We start from the raw sequence: 25,384 nt of genomic DNA, 5'->3' as shown, positions 1-25,384 counted from the left end.
AAAGAATTATAGCAATTCCAGTAAGTGGCAGTCGAGTTGAACAGGACTATTCAACGATATTTACCGTTGAATGACCGTTCAAACCACGGAGAAATAGTGAAAAGGCGTTACACGTTTGTGAAATAAGTGATATGGCGATAAAATTGCTTGCATGTTGATATGTTGATAATATTAATGAGATTATCATATTTAGATTCCGAGACGATTCCCCTTGGTCTGGATCCTTAATAAATCACAGCCTACATTCGCCAAGGGAAGTCTTGCCTAACCAGGCTGGTTAATTAATTCGATGGATTTATGAAACAGTAGATGCAAGAAAAAAAAAGAAAAGAAAAAAATAAAACTTTGACATGATTTACCTTTACTTCAGTAAAGCCTCTGATACGGCTTCGAATGAATGGCTCTTATATAAACTGCAGCAAATTAGGATAAGTGGTGAGATCTTTCGTTGGAACAGGTTTTGGCTGAAACATCAGAGGGGGGAAAGTAGTCTTAAATGGACATTCTTCAGGGTGCACTCAGAGTCCCTCAGAAATCACTTTTGGCACATCCCCTTTCTAATTTTACTTAATAACATTGATGAGGGCGAACAAGGGACGTTGTTAAAGTTTGCTAACAAATTTAAGTAGAACGAGTGCCAAGTCAGATGTTGCTTCAAAATGACTTCGATCGACTGCACATAGGTCTCAAAAATGGTCACTAAAGTTTAATTCTTCTAAATGTTACGTTTTGTAAATAGGAACAGAAATCCAGGGGTTACTAATGTATAATCTAGTAATGTAGAGATATAATGAAGTATACTTTAGAAGTATACTACATTACTAGATTACTAGTAATGTAGTACTACATTACTAGATTACTAGTAATGTATAATGTAGGACAGGAGGAGGAGGAGATAAGAGTGGTTCGAGAAGAAAAGCACTTAGGGGTATGGTCCAGTGGGATATGAAATTTACCTTATTAATTATTCTGATGATTAATTAACACTATGAAATATTATGATTAAGTTTAAAACGGAATTAGATAATCATTTCTGGCGACACGGAAAATATGAAAGATTGGTGATTTTTTTTTTTTTGCTAATATTTGCTAATACTATTTTTGAAATAGTCTGTTTGCATTTGTTTCAACGAGGATCCAGGGATATTTGTACTTAAACTAATAAGGGCTAAGATTACCCCCATCCCCCCGACAGCCAAGCAACACTTAAAGTGGGCGCCCATGATGTGAATGAGTGTTTCCAGAATACTGATGGTACTGATCGCACTCTTCCAGGTGAACATTTCGTAACTTGGGTATGATTCTAGGAGGTGGCTGATGACTGAAAATTTGTGTCCTTCACTCCTGACGACTCCTTTTGGGAAACATTCTCACTGTGAACGAAATTCTCTACCAGATATTATTTTCTATTAGATGGAACTTTGTGGAGTCCACACATATCCTCACTGGGAGAGGAGGGAGGTTAATCATGCCTCCAAGTGCACAGCCTCCTCTGCTTTCAAGAGTACACATGAACTAAGTTGCAAATTTCAGAAATTACGTTTTTCCCTTAAAGTTAACGTACGGTATTATTGTATCAGAGCATAATAATGCATTGGCATACAATTTTGTTGTTTTATAACTTTCACCATCCGTACCTGAACTTTTTCCAACATTTGTATGATGACAAAAAAAGATAAAGACACAAAAGTAAATTCGGATCACAGTTCAAAGATACGTGTTTTCAGCATGTCTGCAGTAGCCTCCAAAAAGTCAAAACATGTTTCCATGACGTTTGTCAGGAGGATATAGAGCTGAACCGATTTTATAGAAGTTATATAAATCTCGGGTGCGTTCCTCTACTTAACCATCGCCATATTCTTAATATTATTAAATTCAAAATCGTTTAATGGTTTATAGAATCATACATTAGAACCCTTCCTGTAAACATATTTGGACCTGTCCTGAAGGACAAGCAGATCAGAGCGAATTACAATGAGAAATAACAGAATAACGCGATCACTCACATCTTAACATACTAAAATATAGAAACGTGATAAAATTAAAATTTATACACGGTAACAGAAAAACGTTACAGATTAAGTATTATATTTGTAGCGTGATTCAAGCAGTTCTTATTTGACAGGAGAAACGGGTCAAGATCTATTTTTTTTAATAAATTTGAAATTTTACTGGCTTTAATTGAGATTTTTTTAAAATTCGAATTAAAGCCAGTACAGGAAAAAAGATATTTGGGAGTAACATGTATGGAAAGAACCTTTCCTATGAGAAAATCCTGCTGCGCAGTGACTAATAGATTACTGTACTTAAACCTGTTTTTTTTTTTTTTTTTTTTTTTAAGAAACATGAAAGAATTTTATCATCAAGCTCACAGCTCTGGAATCCACACCAAACCGAGCTCATCAATGTCCCCAGTGACGATTCGTCAGCCAGCTTACCGCTGCAATGTGTCTTAAGTTGCTGATGCGCCTAAAACCCCGACTTATCAACCAACCAACCAAACAGCCAGCGAACTTACCAATCGCAATGGATGTTCTATCACAGGAACAACACTCAATTCTGCCAGTACTTAAGCCTCTACAGACCAGATTAACTATTCTTAACATAAACTGACTTCATAAAATCACCTCTGAGAAACTGTACCTCTTAGTATTGAAGAAATTACTTTCCAACCTACAGCTCCAATGAGACAGCAACAGAATGTCTACAACACGAGAAAAAATCTAGATGTCATCAGAAGAAACGTTATAAACAAAACCACCTACACTGCCAACACACACAGCGAATCGGCTTCTCCTTGTTGGCGGGATGGTATCAACTCTGTGCTTAGACTTGCAGACTTCAAGTTCTGTGGAATATTTTTCTATAAGTTTCTTTCCATAAATGATTAAAATGCTACAACTAGTCTATACATGGTAAATTAGCTTCCCTATTACGAGGTTTTTATAGATAAATAAAATAAAGTAACTGAATTAAATATTGAATTTTAACGTTAAACATCCTCGAAACAGATAACTATATATATTATGATAAATCAATTTGGCTCAATCCCTCATAAAAGGTTAGTATATAAATTTGAACATATCAGTATCACGAGTAAAATTCTTAGATGGACTGCAGAGCGGTTGCAATGCAGAAGGTTCAGGGTTGTGAGGACACTCTCTCTTTAGATTAGTCCAACTTTAGAAATGGGGTCCTCTAAGGATCGGTTCTGGGACCATTGTTATTTCTGATTTTCTTAGGTGGCATCGACGAAGGAATAGGTGGTCCAATGTCAGGATTAGGAGATGCAAAGATCAGGAGAGTGGTTAATGATCGGTGAGAAGCAGTGCTCTTTCAGGATGACTTGAACAGGCTTCGTGGATGGTCAGAAAATTGGGAGTTGTGTTTTAATGCAGAAAAAATGCAAGGTAACACTTGGAGAATAGCAATGCTAAAATAACCTCATAGCAATTCCAAATAACAATTCCAGAATAACCTCATCCTGTTTTACATACTCAATTAAAGCCAGTAGTGGAAGAAAGATATTTGGGAGTGCCATGCGGACATGATGTTATCTGCGCAGTAAAGACAAGCGGCAAGGAGGGACCCATGGTGTTTTATCGAAGATTTATCGAACATTTACTAGTAGGGTAGCAAGTTCATAATCCCACTGTATAAGGTAATTGGAAGTCCAAGCTTTGTATACTGTGTTCCAGCATAGCGACCGCACTAAAAAAAAAAAAAAAAAAAATGGTTCTTGAAGGGTCCAAAGAAGCTCGATGCCTTTTTTTATGTTTCTATAACGTTAGAGGAGTGCATAAAACAGATATACTACACGTACATCACCGTTTTTAGTATTCACGAGGGCTTGAACCCCCGATACGATCAACTCAAGCGCCAGTACTATTGTACAGTCGCTTGACTACTCAGTTATGGCCGCTATGCACTGTTATATATCATTCCATACCTAGACGATATAACTTCAAAATTATAAGGAAAGAGGTTTAAACTGAATTGTTTAGTTAGCTAGCTGTTACTACTGGATTAAGGTCAGAGGAATTAGTTTTTTCAGGATATTTTATTTAGTGTTTTCCACAACCCTAATAGGAAAAACACACTGGTAGTTTATTTTATTACTTATTTTATTTTATTATTTTTTTTCTGGGCTACCTTTTACTATATGGCTAACAATAATCAGGTATAAATTAGGTAATTATCTTTACTGCAATATTCATAACTGAATCCATAGATAACATTGAAGAGACTTTTTTATTAATATTAATATGTAATTTATTTTAATTTAGTATTTCCTTGCGAAAGGAAGCCCTAGGCTTCTGCTGCACCGGCAAAAAAAAAAAAAATAATAATAATAAATAAATAAAATAAAATAAATAATAAAAAAAAAATATAGTAATATATAAATAATAAAATAATAAAAATTACCTATTTGACTTCCTTCTCATGTAAATAAATCTTCATCCTCCCTCCCCAAGTAATTTGAATTTCTGGTCCCTGGTTACTGTCAAATTTCCACTCCATTCATTTCTCTTTCACCTCAGTGCCTTATAGACCTTAATAATGTCCCCTTCAAGGTATCTAGTTACCAAGTTCTGTAGCTCACGTATTTGAAGTCTATCTTCATATGGACGCCCTTTTGCTGATCTCGCCAGGCGCATTGTCTGTCTTTGAATCCTTTCAAGAAGCTGGATGTCTTTTTTAGTTGCGGTCTTCATACTTGGGAGATCTTACAACTGAATTATACACTGCGATTATGACCTGTCTATCTCAACAAGGAAATGTAAGATAAATAATCGATATAACACCGTGGGCCTTCCTTGGTACATGTCCGCCTATATGGTAACTCCAAAATCTCTTTCTTTCTTTACTTTTTTTAATGCAACCCCACCAAAGGTATAAATGATTTTCGGAATGCTGTTCCTCAAGCGTTTTTGCGTTTTGTTATATTAAACCTTGCATTTTGTTATATTAAAACATGGCTACACTTTTCTGACTATTTCTGAAGTCCATCTAAGTAGTTCTGAAAAAGCTGTTCTTGGCACTGATCATTAACTACTGTACATCTGAAAATTTGACATCATGCCTACATTCCTTCGACGATGTCATTCAGGAAAATTAAAAACAGCAGTGGTCCCATCACCGATCTTTGGGGGACTCCGCTTTATATGTTAGTCCAATCTAAAGAATAACTATTAATCACGACCGTCTGCTTCCTGTCCTGCACCTAACCTGCGATCTAATTAAGGGTTTTTCTTGTTCCAGCTTATACAGTAATAGTCAGTCAAATGCTTTGCTGAAATCCGAGTAAACAACGTTAAAATTATTTTCTGCATCCAGCTCATGAGTAATTCTGTCAAAATAGCTAACCAGATTAGTAAAACATGATTTTCCCTTTACAAAACCATGATTTCCCTACTGCCGAAGTCAGGCTTACCGGTCAGCAGTTACCGACTTTATTCTTAGCACCGTCTTTATGTATTGGTGATACCTTAGCCCTTCTCTAATCCAATGGAATCACTCCAGAGTCCTGTTGCACCCTCATAATAAACCTTAATGGCTCAGTGCAATCTCTCTCTCTCTCTCTCGCTGCCCCTTCAAAATTACTAGGTACATGCAGTCAACTCCAGGAGACTTATTTGCCTTTAGGCTCGAAGGCTTTTCTAATAAATAACCTTCTGAAATTTCAATATCTTTAATTTCATGCGTTCCAACTTCACTTACACAGTTCCCCCTAACCATGAAGGGTCTTTCTTCTTTCATACATTGGCGGTCTTGACCAGGTCTGATTCTCCCTCCATTTGAACAGCTGTTTACAAGACGTATTTCAATTTAAAAACAAGTACTAAAAATAAATAAATAAATAAATAAAAGAGAAATGTGAGCCTTTTATAAAACTGATAAAATGATTAATTTAAATATTACAAATAGTGATAAATTAATTAATAGTGATAATTAATTTAATTTAATTAATTTAAATTAATCTCTGTATTATTAATTAATTTAATTAATATTGCAGAGATCTATCCATCCAATCATACCTTCTTTTAATAGACGATAATGCTTCTTTATTAAGACTCATTTAAACAAAAGTCAGAGTGTCCTGGCCCGCCTCCTCTTGGCGTCGACGGGTACTGGGAAGCAGCCTTCTGGTGACCGATGCTTTCTTGTATCAAATTGGCCAGAAACTAAATAACGCACACAGCACTACAACCATTTCTAGTTCCAGAGTTTCGTATATCATCACAGAAAACCATGGCGGAGTTTAGGAGTATCGTTTTAGTTGAATTAACTCTTAGGAAACTACGTTTAACGCTAAAATTAGATGACCAAAACTTTCGTGCTGCTTTTTCAAGGTTAATATATCATATATGCAGAAAATCGACATCTGCAATGGAAACCATTGCAAATGGCGATTATCTGTCGATGCACTTCGAAAATGGCAGTGGCACTGAGTCAGTCGATGCATAGTAAGCATGACATCTAGTTCGGTGAAGTACTGAAAAGTAGCAAAAAAAGGCTGCTCAAATTACATTTATTCGGACATGTTTACTTTATGACTATAGCTGGGCAGGAACGCTGCTTGTGCAGCGTTCCTGCATTTGGAGAAGGTACAATGAGTGAACGCACCACAAAAATAGTTGAAAAAAACCTTAAAATAGGTGAAGATTCACTCGATATCGCACTCCATGAGAGAGAATTCTGGCCTCCATTAAGTAGAATTCAAGCCAGACGTGCCAGGTGCTCGAAGAAAGATTCAATAAGAACGATGAAACCATTTATTTGCAAATACATTTGCTGGAAAAGATTTACAAACTGAGCTACATAAAGAGACCATCAATTCGATGCTCTAGCCTCACTATAATGAGCCATTTTTAGACCGATTGTTGTCGTGCAGCAAAAAAATGGTTTATGTGAGCAACATCAAACGATTACAACATCCTGTTAACCAATGCCGCACACATTGAAGCCCCATTTCGCCAACAGAAGATTCTGCTGTGTATTTGGTGGAAGATTTTGCTGTGTCAGCTGATAGTAGAAGCATCGCTTGACTAGAGGGTAGAAGTTCCATTATTTACGTTTTAATTTTATGTTTCAAAAATGCGCACGAAACGTTTTTGGTTGCCTAATTATAAGAGTTTTTTTGATTTATTCACGTTTTAGTGTTTGTTCCATAGTTTTTGAACAGCAGTGTAGCTAGCTTCCGGGCTATTTCAGTCGACTCTCTCGTACCCTCATGTGACCTGATGTCTCGACGCAGTTAACGCTCACGTTAAGATGGTGCAACTGATAGCGCAATCTTAAAATAAGAAGATCGATAGGCACTTAATGACACAATTATCAAACCCTTCCCAGACAGAGCCCGCATCTGTAACTCACAGTTCGATCAATACCACACCACCCCCTCAAATGTCCCAGTTTCCGCAAAGTACCCTTATTATCTTGCATTTAAAAATCGCCTCTTACTCGCATCAACAGAACATACGTATTACTTAGGTCAGCCTGCACTTCTTAAGCACAAAGTTCAAGAAGGCGGGGGCAATTTTTTGTTTTGCATTGGTCCATCATCACTCTCTCTCTCTCTCTCTCTCTCTCTCTCTCTCTCTCTCTCTCTCTCTCGTTGACTAGGATACCTCTTTTGCACAAGATGCTGAAATTAACATTACTAAATTCTTTGGACCATTAGGCATCAGATGGAAGATATGGTTTCAATCTTTGTTTTGGATTATCTCAGATGTTTTTTTAATTTTTCTAAGTCTTTGTTAGTAGAAAGCTGTAAACATTTTCAATTTGGAGTAACTTAGACAATATAGGTCGTATCGATGGTTATCGCTCGGAAACAATTTCAATCACAATATGAAAAACGAATTTTAAAGATTTCAAAGTCCCAACCATTTTTGAAGTGATATGATCGCGTTTAGTAAGTTTTAAAACTGATTAAAAATGGCATTCTTTCTCTTGGCTAAATTTTATTATTTTTTATTTTTTTGCATTCAGCTCCCTTTATTCCTATAGTTCTGCACCATAATGGAGCCTGGACACTGTTTTTCGAAATTATTGAAACTCTGATTCGTGCCATTTGGTGAAAAAGAGCTATTGAAGTGAAAAGTGCTGGAATAAAGTTCGAAATGGCCAAGTCAGCTATACGCTGCTCATGCGTATTACGCATGAATACGTAATACACATGGATTAGGCAGCAAACTCAAGTAAAGGACATTCTTATCAAAACTAAAGAACTAAAATGGGTAGGACACATAGCTCGAAGACAGATGGATTAAGAAAATAAAACTTGCTGGAGAGGCCTTCATCCTGCAGTGGATTGAAAATAGCTGATGATGGTGCAATATACTAAAGGCCTGACGTAGCCGAGTGGTCAGGAAAGGTGAGTGCAGTTGCACACGCTCTGAGTGAACGGGGGTTCAAGCCCCTGACTGCTAAATACGATTAACATTTGTATTGATTGATTTATTGTAAACTCCACTGAACTGGTAGTCGTGCCGGAGTATAAACAAGTACGTTTTATAAATATAGTATACGAAATATCGCTAAATAAGAAATTAAAGTGTTTATCTGGTATTCCACACAATTTTCGTTATTTACAGCATTAAATAACTGTAATTTCCAAAATCTCAGAAAACGAACTGAAAAATGCGTTCTAATAATTTATTGAAACAAGTAATCCGCTTCAGAGACCAATCATCTTATGATTGGTCTCTGAAGCGGATTACTTGTTTTTTCAAAAAAAAAAAAAAAAAAAAACATAAAAGTTTCTCTCCTTTTCCACAAATAAATTGGTGGGAAAGGAGGGGGGGGGGAAATTGTTGGGGGTACCAACAATTTTTTTTTTTTTAAATTGCAACAGTTGAAGTCAAATTTTATTATTATTCGAATATTATTTGTGTCTCTTGAATTATAACAAATTTCGCGAGCCTCTGACTTTAAGTTTTATATAATTGAAGTCCAATTTGTATAAATTCACCCGAAAAAATATTCCCACCAGATTTTCTAAACTAATGCGCATGCGTAGTAATGAAATCCCAATTTTAGATTAACACGAGCGAATTCTGGATTTCCAGATTTGTCAAAGCACATTGAAAATAAAGATATTAATAAAAATTCACTGCAACAGAAATAATAATAATACTAAGTGAAATTAATTAAAAATTAAATAATAATTAATTTAAAATGATTAATAATTGAATCTCAGTCACATTTCAAGGTTTTGGTAGGTAAATCTTAAACTTTTCCCATTTAAGAGCAAAAATCATATTCGTAGTTGAGCAATATAATTTTATACATTACGTAGTTTGAAAATTATTACATAACTTTATAACTAAAATTAATTAACATATATGGAATTAACACGCGTGCCGATTTTAATTATAAATTAATTTATAAACGATTAGTTAGAATATAAAATGAACGTTTAATTTCGGATTAATTAAAAGAATAAAAAATAGTCGGTCCTGGTTGGGCAATTCACCTTTTGCAGGCTCAGGGAAGATGAGGGAAGGATTTTTGAGTTTATGGTGACGACTGTGAATGGTGCACTTCCCCCCCCCCGTTCCATCTCACAAGCTGGGATGCTCCAACCATCACATCTTCTTTCAAAAGAATTATTAAGAGAAAAATGTTATTTCTTCTCATAATTGTTCAGTGTAGATTTCGAAGACAGAAAACATTTTTCTCTTCGTGTTATCCACTAAGTTGTTATCCAATTTGTAGCCTAGTGGTCAGGCGCGTGGGTGCATAAGTACACGTGCCTTGAGTGACCGGGGTTCAAGCCCATGACTGCTGAATACGGTGCTGTTTCTTGTATTCTGTCTATCTTGTGAACTCCTCTGACCGTTTGGTCGTCCCGGAGTATAAACAGAAAAATTTATTTATTTAAGTCCTCTCCCTCCCTCCCTCTCACCTCCAAGCTGTCCGTGTCCATCTACGGTTTACTTCAGTTAAAAGTCATTCTAATTATTGTCATCTGTCCTGTTAGCTAATTATTATTCTTGCTTTTTAATGCATTGCATAAAGATTATTTATTTTGAGTGGACCTCCTATTTAGGTCACATTAAAACTTCTTGGAGTGGTGGGTGGGGGGAAGACGGCTGCAACAAATGCATCAGTTGTAATAAACAAATAAATCCGGCAGGGGGAAGCACCAGAACAATTTTACATAATAAAATCAAACGAGACTCGCATTATCACAAATAGGACCATTTCTTCGGGTGGGCTTTGTTTGGGGAGGGGTGGGGAGGGTTATATCTCCCGTGAAGATGCCACTAGAGAGATTCTCAAGAAATTGCCTCGTTGAATAGTCTTTGGGGTGCTTCTGGGCAAACGGGGGTAGGAAGAATAAATTGGGGCAACAATATTGGGTACAACAAAACAGCCCCCGCCAACGAGAATAAAGTGGTAGAGAACGCGCAAACCTTGACACGATCGCTTACCTTGGCGTAGCATCCTTCGGAGAGAGATGATGCGGTTGCAGCAACATCCAGCGATGTTTGTAAACATTGTTCGTCTGTTGTTTGCTGATTTTCCTCCCTAATGAGCTGCCCGAGACTGACACGCGATGGCGGTACTGTCCAGGAGACACCCTGGCGACTGTCAGCCGGCGGCGGCAACGTCAAGTGGCAGCGACTTCCTGTAGTGTGCCAGGTCGACAGTGGAGGCGCTGCAACACGTCACGTTGAGAGGCGGGACTTGTTAAACCCACCCCTACGGCGAGATTACTGGCAGCTTTCGTGTCGGCTTTAGTGTGCGGCCTTCGGGGGCGCCAAACTGACTTATTTGGTCAAAATTTAGACGAAATGCTGCACGGCCTCGCCACATGGCGTTCTACACACTCCGAAATTCCGCAAAAATGTACGTGCTGCGTTCGTAAAGTGTCTCTTGCTCGCGGTCTAGACGCGCGATAAAGCTCGTTAGAGCCGAAGCCGAGGTGCGAGCAAACTGCATCTAATTATTCAGGTTCCGGGGCCGGGTGCGACTTATTGAATGGAGGCCACGAACAACCACGGCATCGCTGTTCGACGTCACACTCCTGGCGCCGATGGTCTTCATCACAGCTCGGCAGAGCAGCGCGCCAGAATAGCTAATCACCCCAGAAGCCCTCTCGTCATTTTCACGCGGACCAAAGATCCGCCTCCACTATGACCGGCCGACAGTGACCCTGCGGAACGTCGGTGGAAAGAGTGCGGATGTCACGGAGACCTCGCTGAGGTATCGGAAAGAGTGTGAGTGAAGGTCGCCACACACGGACAGACTCCGAGCGCGCGCACGCGTGTTGATTAGCGCGCTTAATTAATTTCAGTTAATTAGCGATCGCCTTATTTGGTGTTTGTTTGTTGCTGATTTCTGTTTTTTGTTTGTTTGTTGTTTTGTTTGTGTCTGCCAGGAGATGGACCTGACGTCTGTGATCATCGCAGCTTTAATGTAGTGACGAGAACGGTGTAGCCAGCGGCGCCTCTGCTCCCTCCTGGTGACTTGCGAACATCACACCGAAACAGGCTGTGATTGGTCCGCCTCGCCCAAATAGCCAATCAAGAGAGCTCTCTGTAGGGTGTCCCACGAGTGCCAAAGTCCACAGCGAGCCAGCGCCACTTTCACACTGAGCGAGTCGATAGTGTCAGCTGAGCTTGCCGTGCTAGCGACAGCGCGTGCAATATCTCGGCCCCAGTGTTGTGGCTCTGGCCTCGGTGCCCGTCTGCCTCCCTACGTGTGCTGTCCGGACGCGGCCACCGGACGTGCCTCCATGCGATTCGAACCTTCGGAGCTCGGACAGGGGATGGCCTACCACCCGTTCCTGATTCCCCCGGCCCGCCAGACGGACTTTAGCATGAACTCCATCCTCACCCAACCGCACTACCTGTCGACGGCGCTAACCTTCAACCCTGCTGCCGCAGCGGCGGCCGCTGCGGCAGCCCAAGGTTATCCGCCAACAGCGGCGTTGTTTCCGAAGCTGCCGCCACCACTGCCAGGTCCCCCGCACATCACCGCCGAAGATGTGTTGGCTCACCAGGCCCACCTGAGGCCGCTGAGGACGTTGGAACCAGAAGACGACGGCGTGCAGGACGACCCCAAGGTGACGCTGGAGTCCAAGGAACTCTGGGATAAGTTCCACTCTCTGGGGACGGAGATGGTCATCACCAAGTCGGGCAGGTAGGTGCGCCTTATTTCGTAACACGTCAAACCACCCTCATTCCGCCATTTTCTGATGTTGACATCTCACACACACACACACACACACACACACACACATGCACGCGAAGGAGTAGGAGTGGAACACGTTAAAAATATTATGGAAAAATTCGTACATAGGTTGCTCCTAAAATAACATTTGAACTGCGTTCTCTCGCCTTTCTATCTTCTGATGGTAATCAAAACCTACCTTACTCGGTTTATTAAAATCCATCTTTAAGGCCACTCCCTTCCTCCTCACCGTCAGCTGTCGCACTGTTTACTTAAATGACATCCCTTGTTAGGGCGAACAGAGTTCGCTACCCCCTCTTTTCATACAGAATTGTCTTAAGAATAATCAATAAAACAACAAGGTATTTGGCTCTTCAGCTGCCGAAATTCGACATATTCTGATGATCTCTGTTGCAGATCGAAACGTAACCTCTAAAGACCACCGCCGTTTAGTTGCCCTTCCGTTTAACCAAGGGAGGGAACAAGCGAAACGAATATTGTCAACGTTCCCCTTCGTGGAATGCGATGAGAGAAATGTGAGAAAGGGAATTACAATTTGTTCGATGATGAGCCTTGGTTTATTGTATTTCCTGTTGCCCAAGATCGCCTGAACATTCGTGTGTGACGTCATCAATTGTAAAAATAGGAATCAGCGGGTGCCCAGGTGTCCTTCCCACTTCATCCCTACTAATTTCTATTTCACAGGCCTCTAAGATCCCCGCCAAAAGGAGGAACCTGTATTATGAGTCTTCCATTCTGTGGACGATAATGAGAGGTTAATTAAGGCAAGTTAATGATGCTTTTAATGAGTTCGCGTGCTAACTAAGAGAGAGAGAGAGATCTCGCATGCGTCCGGTATCACTTGGTTATGAAGGAGATCCGATAATTGCCCACACTAAACGCGTGTTCAAATTATCACACGCATCTCATACTCTGTTTAGCCCTTTGGACAAACACAACCGGTTGTTTCATCTAACACCTGGTCGTTGTTACATAATGCTGCTTCCAAGGCTCGATGGATTTCTCCAACATTTAAGTTGTGTGTGCTCAACGATGGCCTCAGCTTACACATTGGAAAACTGCAAAACATTCAGGACCTTTCAAGGCACAACAGTCGTTCGATATGTAATCGAAGTAAATTACTCCCCGAAAAATCATAAAAGATTTCTTCACCTTGAAATTATTGAAAAACACTCTCTTTTTCATCCCGAAAAAGCCATTTTTCAAGCTCTAAAGTGAACGAATGAAGTACGATCTTTGGAACAGTACTATATCTAAAACGAGTACTTTGTAGAAAATGGCAACAGCTGTCACAGAGGTCATATAAAATGCTGTTTGAATATCCTGAAAAAGAAACACTTTATATTCAGTCAATGAGCAAAGTTAACGAGCCCACTCCAAACAGAATCCCTGTATTAACTTAAGACGTAATGATCAGAAAATGAGCGATGATTTCTATGGCTCCAGGAGCACAGTGACTTGTTTGCCTTTGGGTTCGACTGTCATGTGCACTTAAACAACAAACCAGCCATGGCGGATCACTGTAGAGCGTACCAGGAACAGTGCTCTTTCTGCGTTTTCCAACTACCACCACAAATTCTAATGTCACTTCGGTTATTGCGCGATGAATGTATTGGTTCAGTCTTTTTTTTTTTTTTTTTTACATTCAATTTTTAATGTTCAGTCAAGCTTAGTTTTCTTTATATCCGAAGCCAACTTCCACAAATACTTTTATGAAATCCCCTACCAAAAACGGCCAGTTTTTTTGCCACATTCACATTCTCTGAAAAACCTACTCTCATTAAAGTACTGTACTCATTATATTCACACTTCTTCTTATATTACGTAAAAAGTATTAATTATTAATAAAAATATATCAGAGAAACAGAAACAAAACTGTTTATAAGTTAAGTAAACTAAAATAAAATTTCCTGTTAGTACAATTAAAAATGTAATATAATCTAGAGGGCGTAATGAACTAAACTCGTCAAATATATTGTAATATTTTGAGTGTACTGTATTTTTATTTTGGTAGAGGGCGCGCTTGTGTGTACGCGTAAAAAAATATATAAAATAATCAATTTTTGATTTTTTTAAGAAAAATTGCATCCAATCGTTAGCTGCAACAATGGCCGCCTACTTTCTAATTTATGTAAAAGTTTCATTTCTCAAAAAATGTACCAAAATGGAAACTCAACTATTGTCTAAAACAGAAAGGAAACAAATACAAATTTTCGTTATCATCGATAAAAAAATCCTTTTATTAATAAATAAAAATCGAGTTTCTTTAGAAATCTTGCCGGGGACCATTGTCTTAATCCGTGTCTCTTTGAAGTTGTTAACTTGCCCAACTCCAGCCTGCCTTAATTTCCAACCAAATGCGTTTCATTAGCCCCGGCTTCATTTCTGCCCACTTGACTTAAAATGTCACCGACATGTTTAAATCTGCGATGCTATCTTCGGGGTAATTTATCATCTAAACACACTCTCAAAATACTCTTTCCTTTACAAGATTCCTAGACTCTTTGAGCACTTCCAACTCGGCAATGAACACACTTATTTGGTTTTCTTTGCACGTTTCTGAGATTACATCCACTTTTTTAGATATGTCAACACTGGAGTTTCTTCAATGCCACTGCAGAAATTTTTAAGAAATCGTGTATTTAATCATGGTCTCCGTCACGTGATCAAATTCGGAGATTATTCTAAAAATTCTGTTTAAGCAAACGATCCAGTAGTAGCGCAAGGAACTGTGCCTTGGTTCATTAGTGTTTATTTTCTCTCTCAGGTCTAACAAGGTTAAACTTCCCCAATAGCAAACCCTCTTGTTTGCACTCCTGTGTAACTGATTTAGGGAGAACAACATAATGGCTCTTAATTCTGAATCTTCATGGTTTACTTACCCCATGGCTGTTAATCCATCTTTAACTACGTCATAAAATCTCCCTTGCGTTACAAACTGCTGTGGTTCTTCACTGTCCATGATTTGCTGTTTCCTTCGTACGTCATAAGACGTGGAGTAAACTGAAAATGCAGAGTTTGTGGTTGTTGTTTTTTTTTTTTTTTGTAGGATTCTGTTTTGGTTTACCCTGATTTTAGGGCCGACTGGAACAAACTGCCGATTTCAGGTGGAGAGAGGCGTAGGATTTTTCTGTGATTTTTCGTATGATTTTTAATCCGTACTACATGCAAATCTACCATAAACAGGAGACCCTAAAGACAACTGGGGGGGGGGGGGAGCACGATGTTGCTGTCGCGCCAGGAGAAGGAATGTGCATCCCCTTAATGTTGCACCCTCAGCTACCAAGCTGGATATACGATTATTATTATATTATAATGCTTTTTAACTAACTTGGGTCTGACATATCATTCCACGACAAGTTCGAGCTTAAACACCCCCTATACATTCAGAGATACACCCCCAATACATTCAGAGATACACCTCATCGCAAAAGATGTGTGAAATCTTAATTAATTGTGGAGGCATTACTTTGTAGTTGTAGCTTATTATTTAATGCTTATGTGAATTCTTAATTAAAGCGCACATTTTGACGCCAATAAACTTAACCAATTTCTGTAGATGGCACAAATGTATTTGTGCCAAAATTGGTAGAAATGAAAATTTTAGCTCAGGGTGTATAAATCCATAAGAGTGCTACCGAAGTGTCATCACTTTAACACGAGGAGCACAGCCTATGTGTCTTATCCACATTTTAATATTCCGAGTCTATTCCTAGCCCGTTTGAATATGCCTTTAATTTTGAAAATTATGTTAAACATTACATAATCTTAGTTTACGATAAACGTTGCAGGTCTGAAAGATACCGTGTTTGCAAAAATTTCATTGGGACAATTGATTTTATGATGGACTTAATTTGAACTATATTTCTTGACTTGATTTTTAACAGATAATAATTATACTCACAAACATTATCTTAGAATGTAAATATGTATTTTAAGACATCCTAAGAACTTTCATCGCTGATAATAGAATAGAGAACTTCGTAACCATGGTGATGAAATTATCCATCGGATCATTCTTTGGCCATTTATTTAAGCGCAATCAATATTATGCCTTGACGTCTGGAGAGATTGTTCCATGGTTACCCCACAAGCATTCAGTGACCTATATAGTTGCACTCCCAGAATAATTCGATCCCGGTTTGTGTTCCAGTTTACGACAATGCTTTGCAACAACCTCCAAACGCCTCCCCCCCCCGTACGTTGAGCCGACAACATCCATAATGTATCAGCCTCCTCAGATTTACATGCAAACCACATGATCGGAGTTCTCCCCATCTGCCTCCTCAGCATTCATATCAAGAGAAAGACAAGAATCGGAAATCTCTTCATCGCGCATGCACGAACATTGAACCCCCTTAGTGATTTTATCAGACCATGCGATGTAAAGGCCATTGAGAGGTAAAAGAAAAATCTAGTGGAGGACCATTTGGCTCGAGTTGGAGGTGAAAAAATTTCTAACTTCATGTCGCGGCAATTAACGCTGAAAGCCTTATTTTATGTGGAAGGAAAGCAGAAGGATGTTAGTGATGTGATAACAAAGCGGATATAAAGAGGATGTGGAGGTAGAAGAGAGGAAATTATTAACAGCTTCCAACGTGAACATGTGGTATCAACGTTTCTGAAATAGCGAACTGACGACAGCCGAAATCGTTTGTGAGGCTAAGATGTGTTACAAATGGCCTGGATGGTTAGAAACCCCTCTAGCAGTAGTAAAGTGGTGACTTTCCAAGTGTGCAAATATAAGGATGCAGTGTCTTACTAATAACCCATCACTGACTGACTACTGGATGAGCTGATGAGGCTTAGGGATGAGTTTAATGATAAAAATGGTTCTGGGAGGTGGAAAAAGAATTAAAAACATCATGAGATGGAGGAGCATCGTGTTAAGTATGTGTTCAATGGGTTTACGCTACCACAATTTTATTCACGTAATAAATTGTGGGGGAGGGGGGAGAAAGCTTCAGATAACTAAATGTAAAACTAACTCAAATGGACACTGCGTTGTAGATAGAAAATTTAATCCATTTTCGTTTCATGTATTGAAATACAAGTTGTGATCAGGCTGTAATTTACACGTAGTCTTCAGAAAATGAGAAATTGCTTTTTATTTCGTGAAATACAGCTGTATTTTAGGTATCTCTTGTGTTACTTCTAAGTTTAGAACGTACCACTTTCAGGCCTTAAATAAGAGGGTCATAATCCATATTTATGACGAGATGTTGGGTAGCTAATGAAAATAGAGATAGATGGTATTCCGTTCTCTTTTTCAGTTAGAGCAAAGGAAATCATCGAAAACCTCGGTTATTTTGAATAGCTCTGATGATCGTATCTTCATCTTTGCCTTTGTGCTTAGTTTAGGATTTAGGTTAAAAGCATTTAATTAATAAACTAACTTTGTATTATGTACGTTGTAAAAGAATGGTTCATTTCAAAACTAATCCACAATAAAAATTTTATTGTGGATACATATTCCAAAAACCATACCATTCACCTGTGTACAAAAAAAAAAAAAAAAAAAGATTTTTCGCCCAAAGATCTGAAATAAGATTTGCGCCTCATCACTGATAATGTCTTAAAGAATTTTTCAGTGTGTGTGTGGTATTGCTTTGTTCAGTTTTGTAACCAATGTGTCAACGAAGTTTTATAAAAATAATTGTAAAAAATAATTATTATAATTTTACTCAAAACATTTCAATGAGTATTAGAGTTTAATATGTCTCTAAATAAAATCAAAATTAATATAAATGCGTATGGCACTATTGAATAATTTATAGATGAAATTGTGTATGCATATTCCTTTATTACCAGAAAAATTACGTATAATTTCATTAAGACTATTATAAAACTGGCAGCGTCCTTAAATAGACATCCAGAGGGGTTTGCAAGAGGTTTGCATTCATACTGATTAAATAAATAAATAAAATATGTTTTTATTTCTTTATTCTTAGTGCTTCACCTGCGAAATATATTTTATTTTTCTGATAAGCGAATTTTATTTCCATGGTAACAACTTAACAAGCATCAGAAATGATAAACAATCTTAATAATAATAATTAATAACATTTACTAATTAGTTAATAAAATTAAATAAATATTAAACTCTTACAATCAGCACTTAAATATGGTAGTTTTGGTAAAATCCGAATATGGTGAATCGAAGAAACAAAGATGAAAATTCAGCGTCTTCCACGTTATAGATGCAAATTGCTGTATAGGTGAAAAAGACAAAAATCCGTCTTCAATCTTCACGTGATTTAAATCCAGTATCTACCTGCCAATGAACGAGTGACTAAAAATTAATCAGCTATTTATACCAACAACCAGCCTCGTGACCTCATTCAGTAGTCAAAATGACTAATTGGAACATGGGTGGAGAAGAATTTTGAGATGATCTTTTTATGTTCTATAAATGTTAGGTCGCATTTTGTTCTCCAGAAATCTTACTGCGTTCTATCTAAATTATGACACGCTCTTGAAATTGTAATTTTGGTGTACAACATATTCAAAAATTTTACTTCGTCTGGAGAAATTTTATCAAATAGAATCTAACAGAATGTAAGAGATGGATAATGAAAACAAAATCCAGCTTTGCGTTTTGGATGGCCGAAACATATTTTACAAAATGCACGTATCTCAAATTTAAAAATGGCACCTCATTTAGGATACTATTCTAAAAATAATTCGGATGGATTTAAAACGGATTCAATTCGTACCATTGCTGCATCATGATCACTTCCTGATTCTCATTTAAAAACTTCCAAAGCAAAACTAAAAGGGGCCGATGCCTTCACGTGCTTGTCTCACTTAGAATAAATATGAAAAAAAACAACAAAGTTTGCATTCATTTTCCAGTTTCGCTTTTGGGTGATGTCACTACTCCGAGCTGTTCTTCTGGAACAATGCAGATGATGACGTTTTAGCTCAAATGCTGATCTCAGGCTTCACAAGTTTATGATTGGCTTACTCACATTGTGTTGTCCGAATGTGGCGTTCCTTTCTCCGATTCTGCCCTGTCACACGAAATACTTAAAATGATTCTGTTTATTGATGAATCCAAAGGCGAGATGCAAGTTGACTGAATGAGGTTTCAGGGTTGATGGGGGAATGATAACCACATTTCCCATTATACTGCGAAATTTGGTTATAACAACACTGCTTCTCGCTCGCTCTTTTCATTGGTCATTTTCATTGGTTGGTTTTCATTCTTCTACAAGTTAAAATCTGTATAAATTATGAATAAAATATGTTTTGAAACTTATTTAGAGCGCTCGAAATCTAAAATATATAAGAGCGACAAAAAAAGGAGAAGAAAATTGGTTTAACAGCACAGAAGTGGCTCACTCCTTGGGGACCTTCCAATAAGGAGGGTAGTGGAGTGAAATGTATTGCGAATTTCAAAGTGTGATACGATCTGTTGTAACCTCAGCATGCATCACACTAATGAATCCCCATCCCGACATGTCACTCTGACCCACCCAGTTAGTGTTAACTACAGAAACTTTCGGGACACGTGAAACGCATATTTGAGAAGATGGAAGATAGACAACGGAGATTGCGTGCGTCCCTTTCGTATTTTTTGCTCCACCAACACCACCCTCTTCCTAAGAATGTTCCCTTCGAAGATTCCCAACTCCTAATTAAGAACGTAGGGAATTATGGGTATCTTCGGTTTATGTGAGGCTATCGAAAATTTCGGGGATCCTTAACAGCTTCCAGGCTACGCTAAATAAAGCGTTTTCTAAAGAGAAGCTCGAACTAAGTTAGCATCAACATTAGCACGATGACAATTACCGCGCTCTCTCTCTCTCTCTCTCTCTCTCTCTCTCTCTCATCTGACAATCGTTCTCCTGACTGAAAGCCTCGTGCAATTAAACTGTGACCCAAAATGCCAGTGATGGGAAGATGGCTGATTACTGCGCGACTGAAATCTACACTCCTTTCCCCCCTGAAATAAGGGGTTGTTTGTGCGACAACGTCGTTCTGTTATCCAGATGAGTGCGGTGATGTTTATTTAAAGCTTCGTAAGGGAAGATGCTGTGTGCATGCACGCATCGATTTCCTCGGGGCTCACACAAGCACGGCCTAACAAAAGCCGGTTGTGTTTGTGTGCAAGAAAAGCAGACGATCAAAGCTAACTCCGAGTCTTCCATCACGAGATCAGCACAATAAAGCTAGCGACCCGCAAGGCGTCAAATTAACGACCGAAGACAGGCTGGACCTGCGCTGGACTTCTCTGGGTAGCCGTGTTGCGGGCAGACAGCTTAATGCCGCGCGCTGCTACCCTTCTGCTGGCGACGGCTCCGAATTGCGATCTGTCTCGACGCTCGAGGCAGTAACGGGAGAAGCTCCTTGTACATCCAAATGACAACAGTATCCAGGAGTCAGATAGTCGCCACTGACCCAAGGGATCTTCCGCCCCCACCCACCCACCCACCCCCGTCTTCCGCAGCAAGCTGGCGTACATCTCGCGGACCCGCTAACGGAATACGAACCTCCTGAACGTGTCCTGCGGGGAGCGGTCCTCCTACTTGGGTCACTTAAATATTCATACCGTTTCTGTCTGAGCAGTGGAAATTAGCGGAGTACCGTCGAGTCAAAAGAGTGACCGCCGGGGGCCACCGGACAGAAATATCAAAAACAACAAAAAAAGGACAATTCGCGTTGCTATGGCGACGAGGGTGGCTTCAATATTTAATCTATTGGCAACTCCCGTAGCCTCGCAGATGTCCACAAGGCTATTCTTACCCGTCTGATGTGACCCCCACCCACAATCTTTACTGTAATACGCCAACTCCCAGGGGTTCAACAGCAACAAAGAAAAATCAGTTTATTGGCCGTTTGGAACAAATCTTCATTGCTACAATGGGGGGGGAAAGAAATCTGAGTGCATTTTATTTTGCTGTGACCACTGAGTGAAGTGGTCATAGCACTTCACTCAATATACCTGCTAAAGGTTACTTTAGCCCAGACAAATCGGCAATCAAAGATCAAAATCAGTGGCGACATTTATACCCTGGTATTTCAGAGCAATATGCATTCTCTCTCTCTCTCTCTCTGCGTATTACCTTCGTCATGCTTGAATGTATGCATACGTAATGCTGTTCTGCCTCACGCAAGGACCCGGAGCATCCCTCAGAAGGCTCATCTGTTGCCGTCCACTTTTATTTATCCTCAAATTACGCGTGTGGACCATAAATCGCCTCAGGGTTTGCTAACGATCTCTGCGATAGCCATCTCGTAAATATTATTGGGCAATACTCGAACAGTTTTAATTATGTGACACAAGAAACGCCTCTCAGCACGTTGTTTCTTGGAGGTCTCTCGCTTTCATTTCCCTCCGCACAGCGATGGTGCTTCTCCGCAACACGCGACAGTTCCGTTACTTGAAACTCTAAAAAAAAAAAAAAAAAAAAAGAGTTCGAGAAAAATCCATTCGGGATTTCGTTAAGCCAAATTGTATTATCCCTAATACAGCGTCTTAATCCTTTCTTCAAGAGCGAATTGCGACTGTGCTCCTCTAGCAACAGGCAGAGTTCATGCATAGAAGAAATATGGCACATGCTTTGCATTAAACAACCTAAGCACAAAATGCTCAGAGCATTATTTATCTTATTCACGTGACCAAATAACCCTTCCCATATGCAACATTTTCTTTCTGCATATTATGAAAGTGGATAATAATCGCAAAATTTTTAGACCAAGATACTGTATCCTGATTCTGCTCCCGTACAAAAGTGATCTTCCCTCCCCTTCTAAGAGAATGCTCTTTTTTTACTTTGCTACAAGTCATTAACTATTCCAGTAAACAGTGCACTGTCAGAGTATTTAAGAGTAGGTCACGCCTACCTTTATTCGAATTTTATTTGAATGATGTCCATAAAGACAACAACAGGATGTGTCTCACATACGCGTCACAACGAAAGTAAACTTAGTTATCGGTCGAAATGCACTGCAGTGTAATGTGGGAGTTTGATCTGCATTCCAGTTGGTTAAGAAAGGAACTAGAGTAGACCAAAGGCTGGCAACTCACAACATCCTCTTGGCTGACACCCTTGGCAACCTCTTGCCAAAGACAGCAACCGAAACGACTTCGCTCCATCCCAACAAGGTATTGCTTCTTTCTGTTCCAATTTAATTTTCAAGCTCTCCTGGATGCATTTAAAAAATCTCTATTTGTTTTCGAAAAATATAGTAGGCAGTTTCCTTACACACAGAGTTCACAAATTCCTTATTAGCACCAAAGACCCCATCAGAGTAAAAAGAGCACACCACCCTGAAAAGCAAGTAGCGCTCTGCTGAAGTTAGCATGCCTCGTGCAATAATTGATTTATCATATAACGTTTCAAGAGTAATTGTATAATCTCGTCATCAGAGTATTTGCCTTTGAAAATTAAACACACACACAGCATTATTTTAGCAGTCGAGTTGCGTGACCAGTTGTTTTGTAATTCAGTGAGCACACAAAGGTGCGATGCCTAATGAAACTTTAGAAATTGGATCGAAACTCCAATTTCAGCGAAAATGAACAGATAATGCGATGTGCAGGACGTCCCTGAATTGTTTATAGGTAGGGTTATTTCCTTGTAGAGACTTTCGTCTAATGGCAGTGTCCAGGATGCGGAGTGTAATTAGAGAATGGAATTAAGACCGAACCAAACCTGCATTTCGGATGGCGGAAATTATTTAATTAAGCCGACATTCATTTCTGTCGGGGACACTTCACCTGCGCTTTGATATGTCTCCTTGTTTACAGCGCATACTGGAATTATTAGCGTCCCTTTGGCTCATTTAATTTCGGGGGTATGTTGTTTATTCCAGTTAAAGGTAGCGTTTCTCATCGCTGCTCTCCTTGTCGTCCATCAAGCAAAGCATGCCACGACGCCCCACTTGTGTGTGTGTGTGTGTGTGTGTGTTTACGACTTGCGATCAGAAAACGATCTGGATGGGACATCCGGAATAAAATTCTCTCATTAATGTCATGGTGTGGGAGCTGCTTATCGAAGCACATCTTCGATGCACGCCACGAGTGGATAAATATTCAGAAACTGTCTTCAATTAGAAGTGGCTGAGTATCCATTTTCTGCATTGAGGCTGTAATTTCGCATTTCTTTCCCTGGCAAGTACTTAAGTATAATCAGTTGCGTCAATTTGCCGTTTTGTGGGAACAACAACCAGAACAGGTGTGGGAACTCGTTTGTGAAACTCGTCATCCAGCGTTTATTGGGTTTCTCGAAATATTCAATTGCTGTTTTGCATTGAAAGCTGTCCAGGAATCTTAACTCTCGCGATCCACATAAGCATTTTACATTTTATCTACGATCGAACACCTCCAGCGCTATTTCGCAAATTTAGAATTTAATGTTAACGAAATAACATCCATCTTTGACAGGGTCGGCTAATTAACGATGCCATCAGAGATGGACTACTTTTCTAGGCGACTGACACAGCTGTCGCACGAGGACTTCAGTAACTTGATGGTTATCAGAAAGACGCAATTAAAGAATTGCATATTCAATAATTGTTTCCTGATGAATGGCTTCGGTTGTTCAAACGAAACGTAGAAAAACCGAATAGGTGGACATTGGGTTAGATCCCACTGACGCCCTGTAAGCCGGCGCAACATAGGTATATCCTACATTAGCGTATGCACTTCTAGAGAGTATGAGTAATAAACTCTAAAAGATTAGTAGATACACTGGAAAAGATAAGATACGAATACTCCTTTTTGAGATCAGATGTATCCTGGAGTAGTGACAGATTGGACTCTTATTTTATTGAGTCAGATATAGCGTGAAACCTTTATGCATTATAAGACACACGCAAGATTCAGAACTATAAGACAATAAACAGTCAATGCTTAAATATTTAATTATTCCTTGACACAAAATACATGTCCCGTTAAGAATTACCACAAATCTACTTTCATTTAAAACCAACTGTAGAACCAACCATGTACGCAAAAAGTAGCCCTCTATTATATTTAATAGAGCAACACAAACCGGATCCATTTCCAATATTTCCTATCTTATTTATCCCAATTAAAGAATATTTATTGAACTTACTTTGAACAACCTTACCATCATAAAAACATCAATAAAACGGCCTTCTTTCTTTTCAATACTTGTACCCATTTGGCATTTTATTCTACTTATTTTTAAATTATAAACATATTTACAAAATACTTTATACGAATTTATTCTTAATTTTTAGAGTTCAAGTGAAGTTTGTCTCGTACTTCACGTTTTCGAGTTTTTAGAGAGAATAAATTACCTGAATTCGTTGCACTCTGTAAACGGCTTAAGCCTGTAAAGTGCAGAAAGAGAGAGAGAGAGAGAGAGAGAAAAAAAAAAAACTACACTGAGTGGCCATTTTATTAGGTACAGCTTCCGAAATGGCGCGTTCCTTCAATAACAGCATCACTGTTAGCACCACTAGATATAAAGCAGATGGGTAGATACCGATTGATGACGTGCAAATAAAATAATAAATTTTCTGTTGGTGAAATTTAGTGCGAAAAATGACAAGACGAAAGATTTAAGTGACTTTGGATGTGGCATGGTAGTCTGTGCAAGACACGTAGGTATGAGTATTTCGAACACTGCAATTCTACTGGGGTTTTCACGTATCACAATATCTCGGATGTATCGAGATTGGCCAAATAAATAAATATCGAGACAACATACGGCAATCCTGTGGTTGAAAACAGTTCACCGATACGAGAAGCCAATGGAAGCTGTCAGAGATAGGCAACAGTCAGTCTAATAACAACTCACTATAACAGTGGTAATCAACGAGGCTTTTCACGGCGCACAACTCATCTACCTTGTAATAGATTGGCACCGCAGTTGACGATCGAACTGGGTTCTACTTCTGGCAGCCCAAAAAAAAAAAGAAAAAAAGGTACGGCTAAGATGGTCTCAGGAACATCAACACTGGGCAGTGGAGGATTCGAAATATGTTGCCTAGTGTGGCGCTTCTATATATAACGCTTCTAGTATGGGTCCATGGGCCATCTCAGTACGGGTTAACAATGCATGCTGGCCGTGAGAAAGGTCGTGAGAAGAGTTGTTTCGTGGTGCACATTGGGCCTCGCCTTGATACCATTATTTCCGACCAGGTGCAACTCTTCATGGTACAGTGTATCTATCTGCGAATGGGTTCTTCAAACAGGAAA

The 25,384-nt window shown here is 39.1% G+C and overlaps 1 protein-coding gene across 2 annotated transcripts in view; it reads left to right on the top strand.

The window, feature by feature from the left end:
• LOC150085139 (uncharacterized) overlaps positions 1 to 25,384 on the top strand; it is a 111,212-nt gene that overhangs the window by 13,006 nt on the left and 72,822 nt on the right. Inside the window, exon 2 of one of the 2 annotated variants that reach the window (XM_090373890.1) lies at positions 11,393 to 12,156. In XM_090373890.1, the coding sequence (XP_090230016.1) occupies positions 11,750 to 12,156 (407 nt within the window). In that variant the 5' untranslated portion in view covers positions 11,393 to 11,749. Of the gene's footprint in view, positions 1 to 11,075; positions 12,157 to 25,384 lie in introns of those variants that run through there. The other variant, XM_090373891.1, reaches the window with a different exon arrangement.

This window comes from Mastigoproctus giganteus, chromosome 5, assembly GCF_048544385.1.
Source record: "Mastigoproctus giganteus isolate SK-2022 chromosome 5, ASM4854438v1, whole genome shotgun sequence".
Classification (NCBI taxonomy): Eukaryota; Metazoa; Arthropoda; class Arachnida; order Uropygi; family Thelyphonidae; genus Mastigoproctus; species Mastigoproctus giganteus.
Note: the sequence above shows the minus strand (reverse complement) of the source record. Positions and strands in the feature narration are given on the sequence as shown.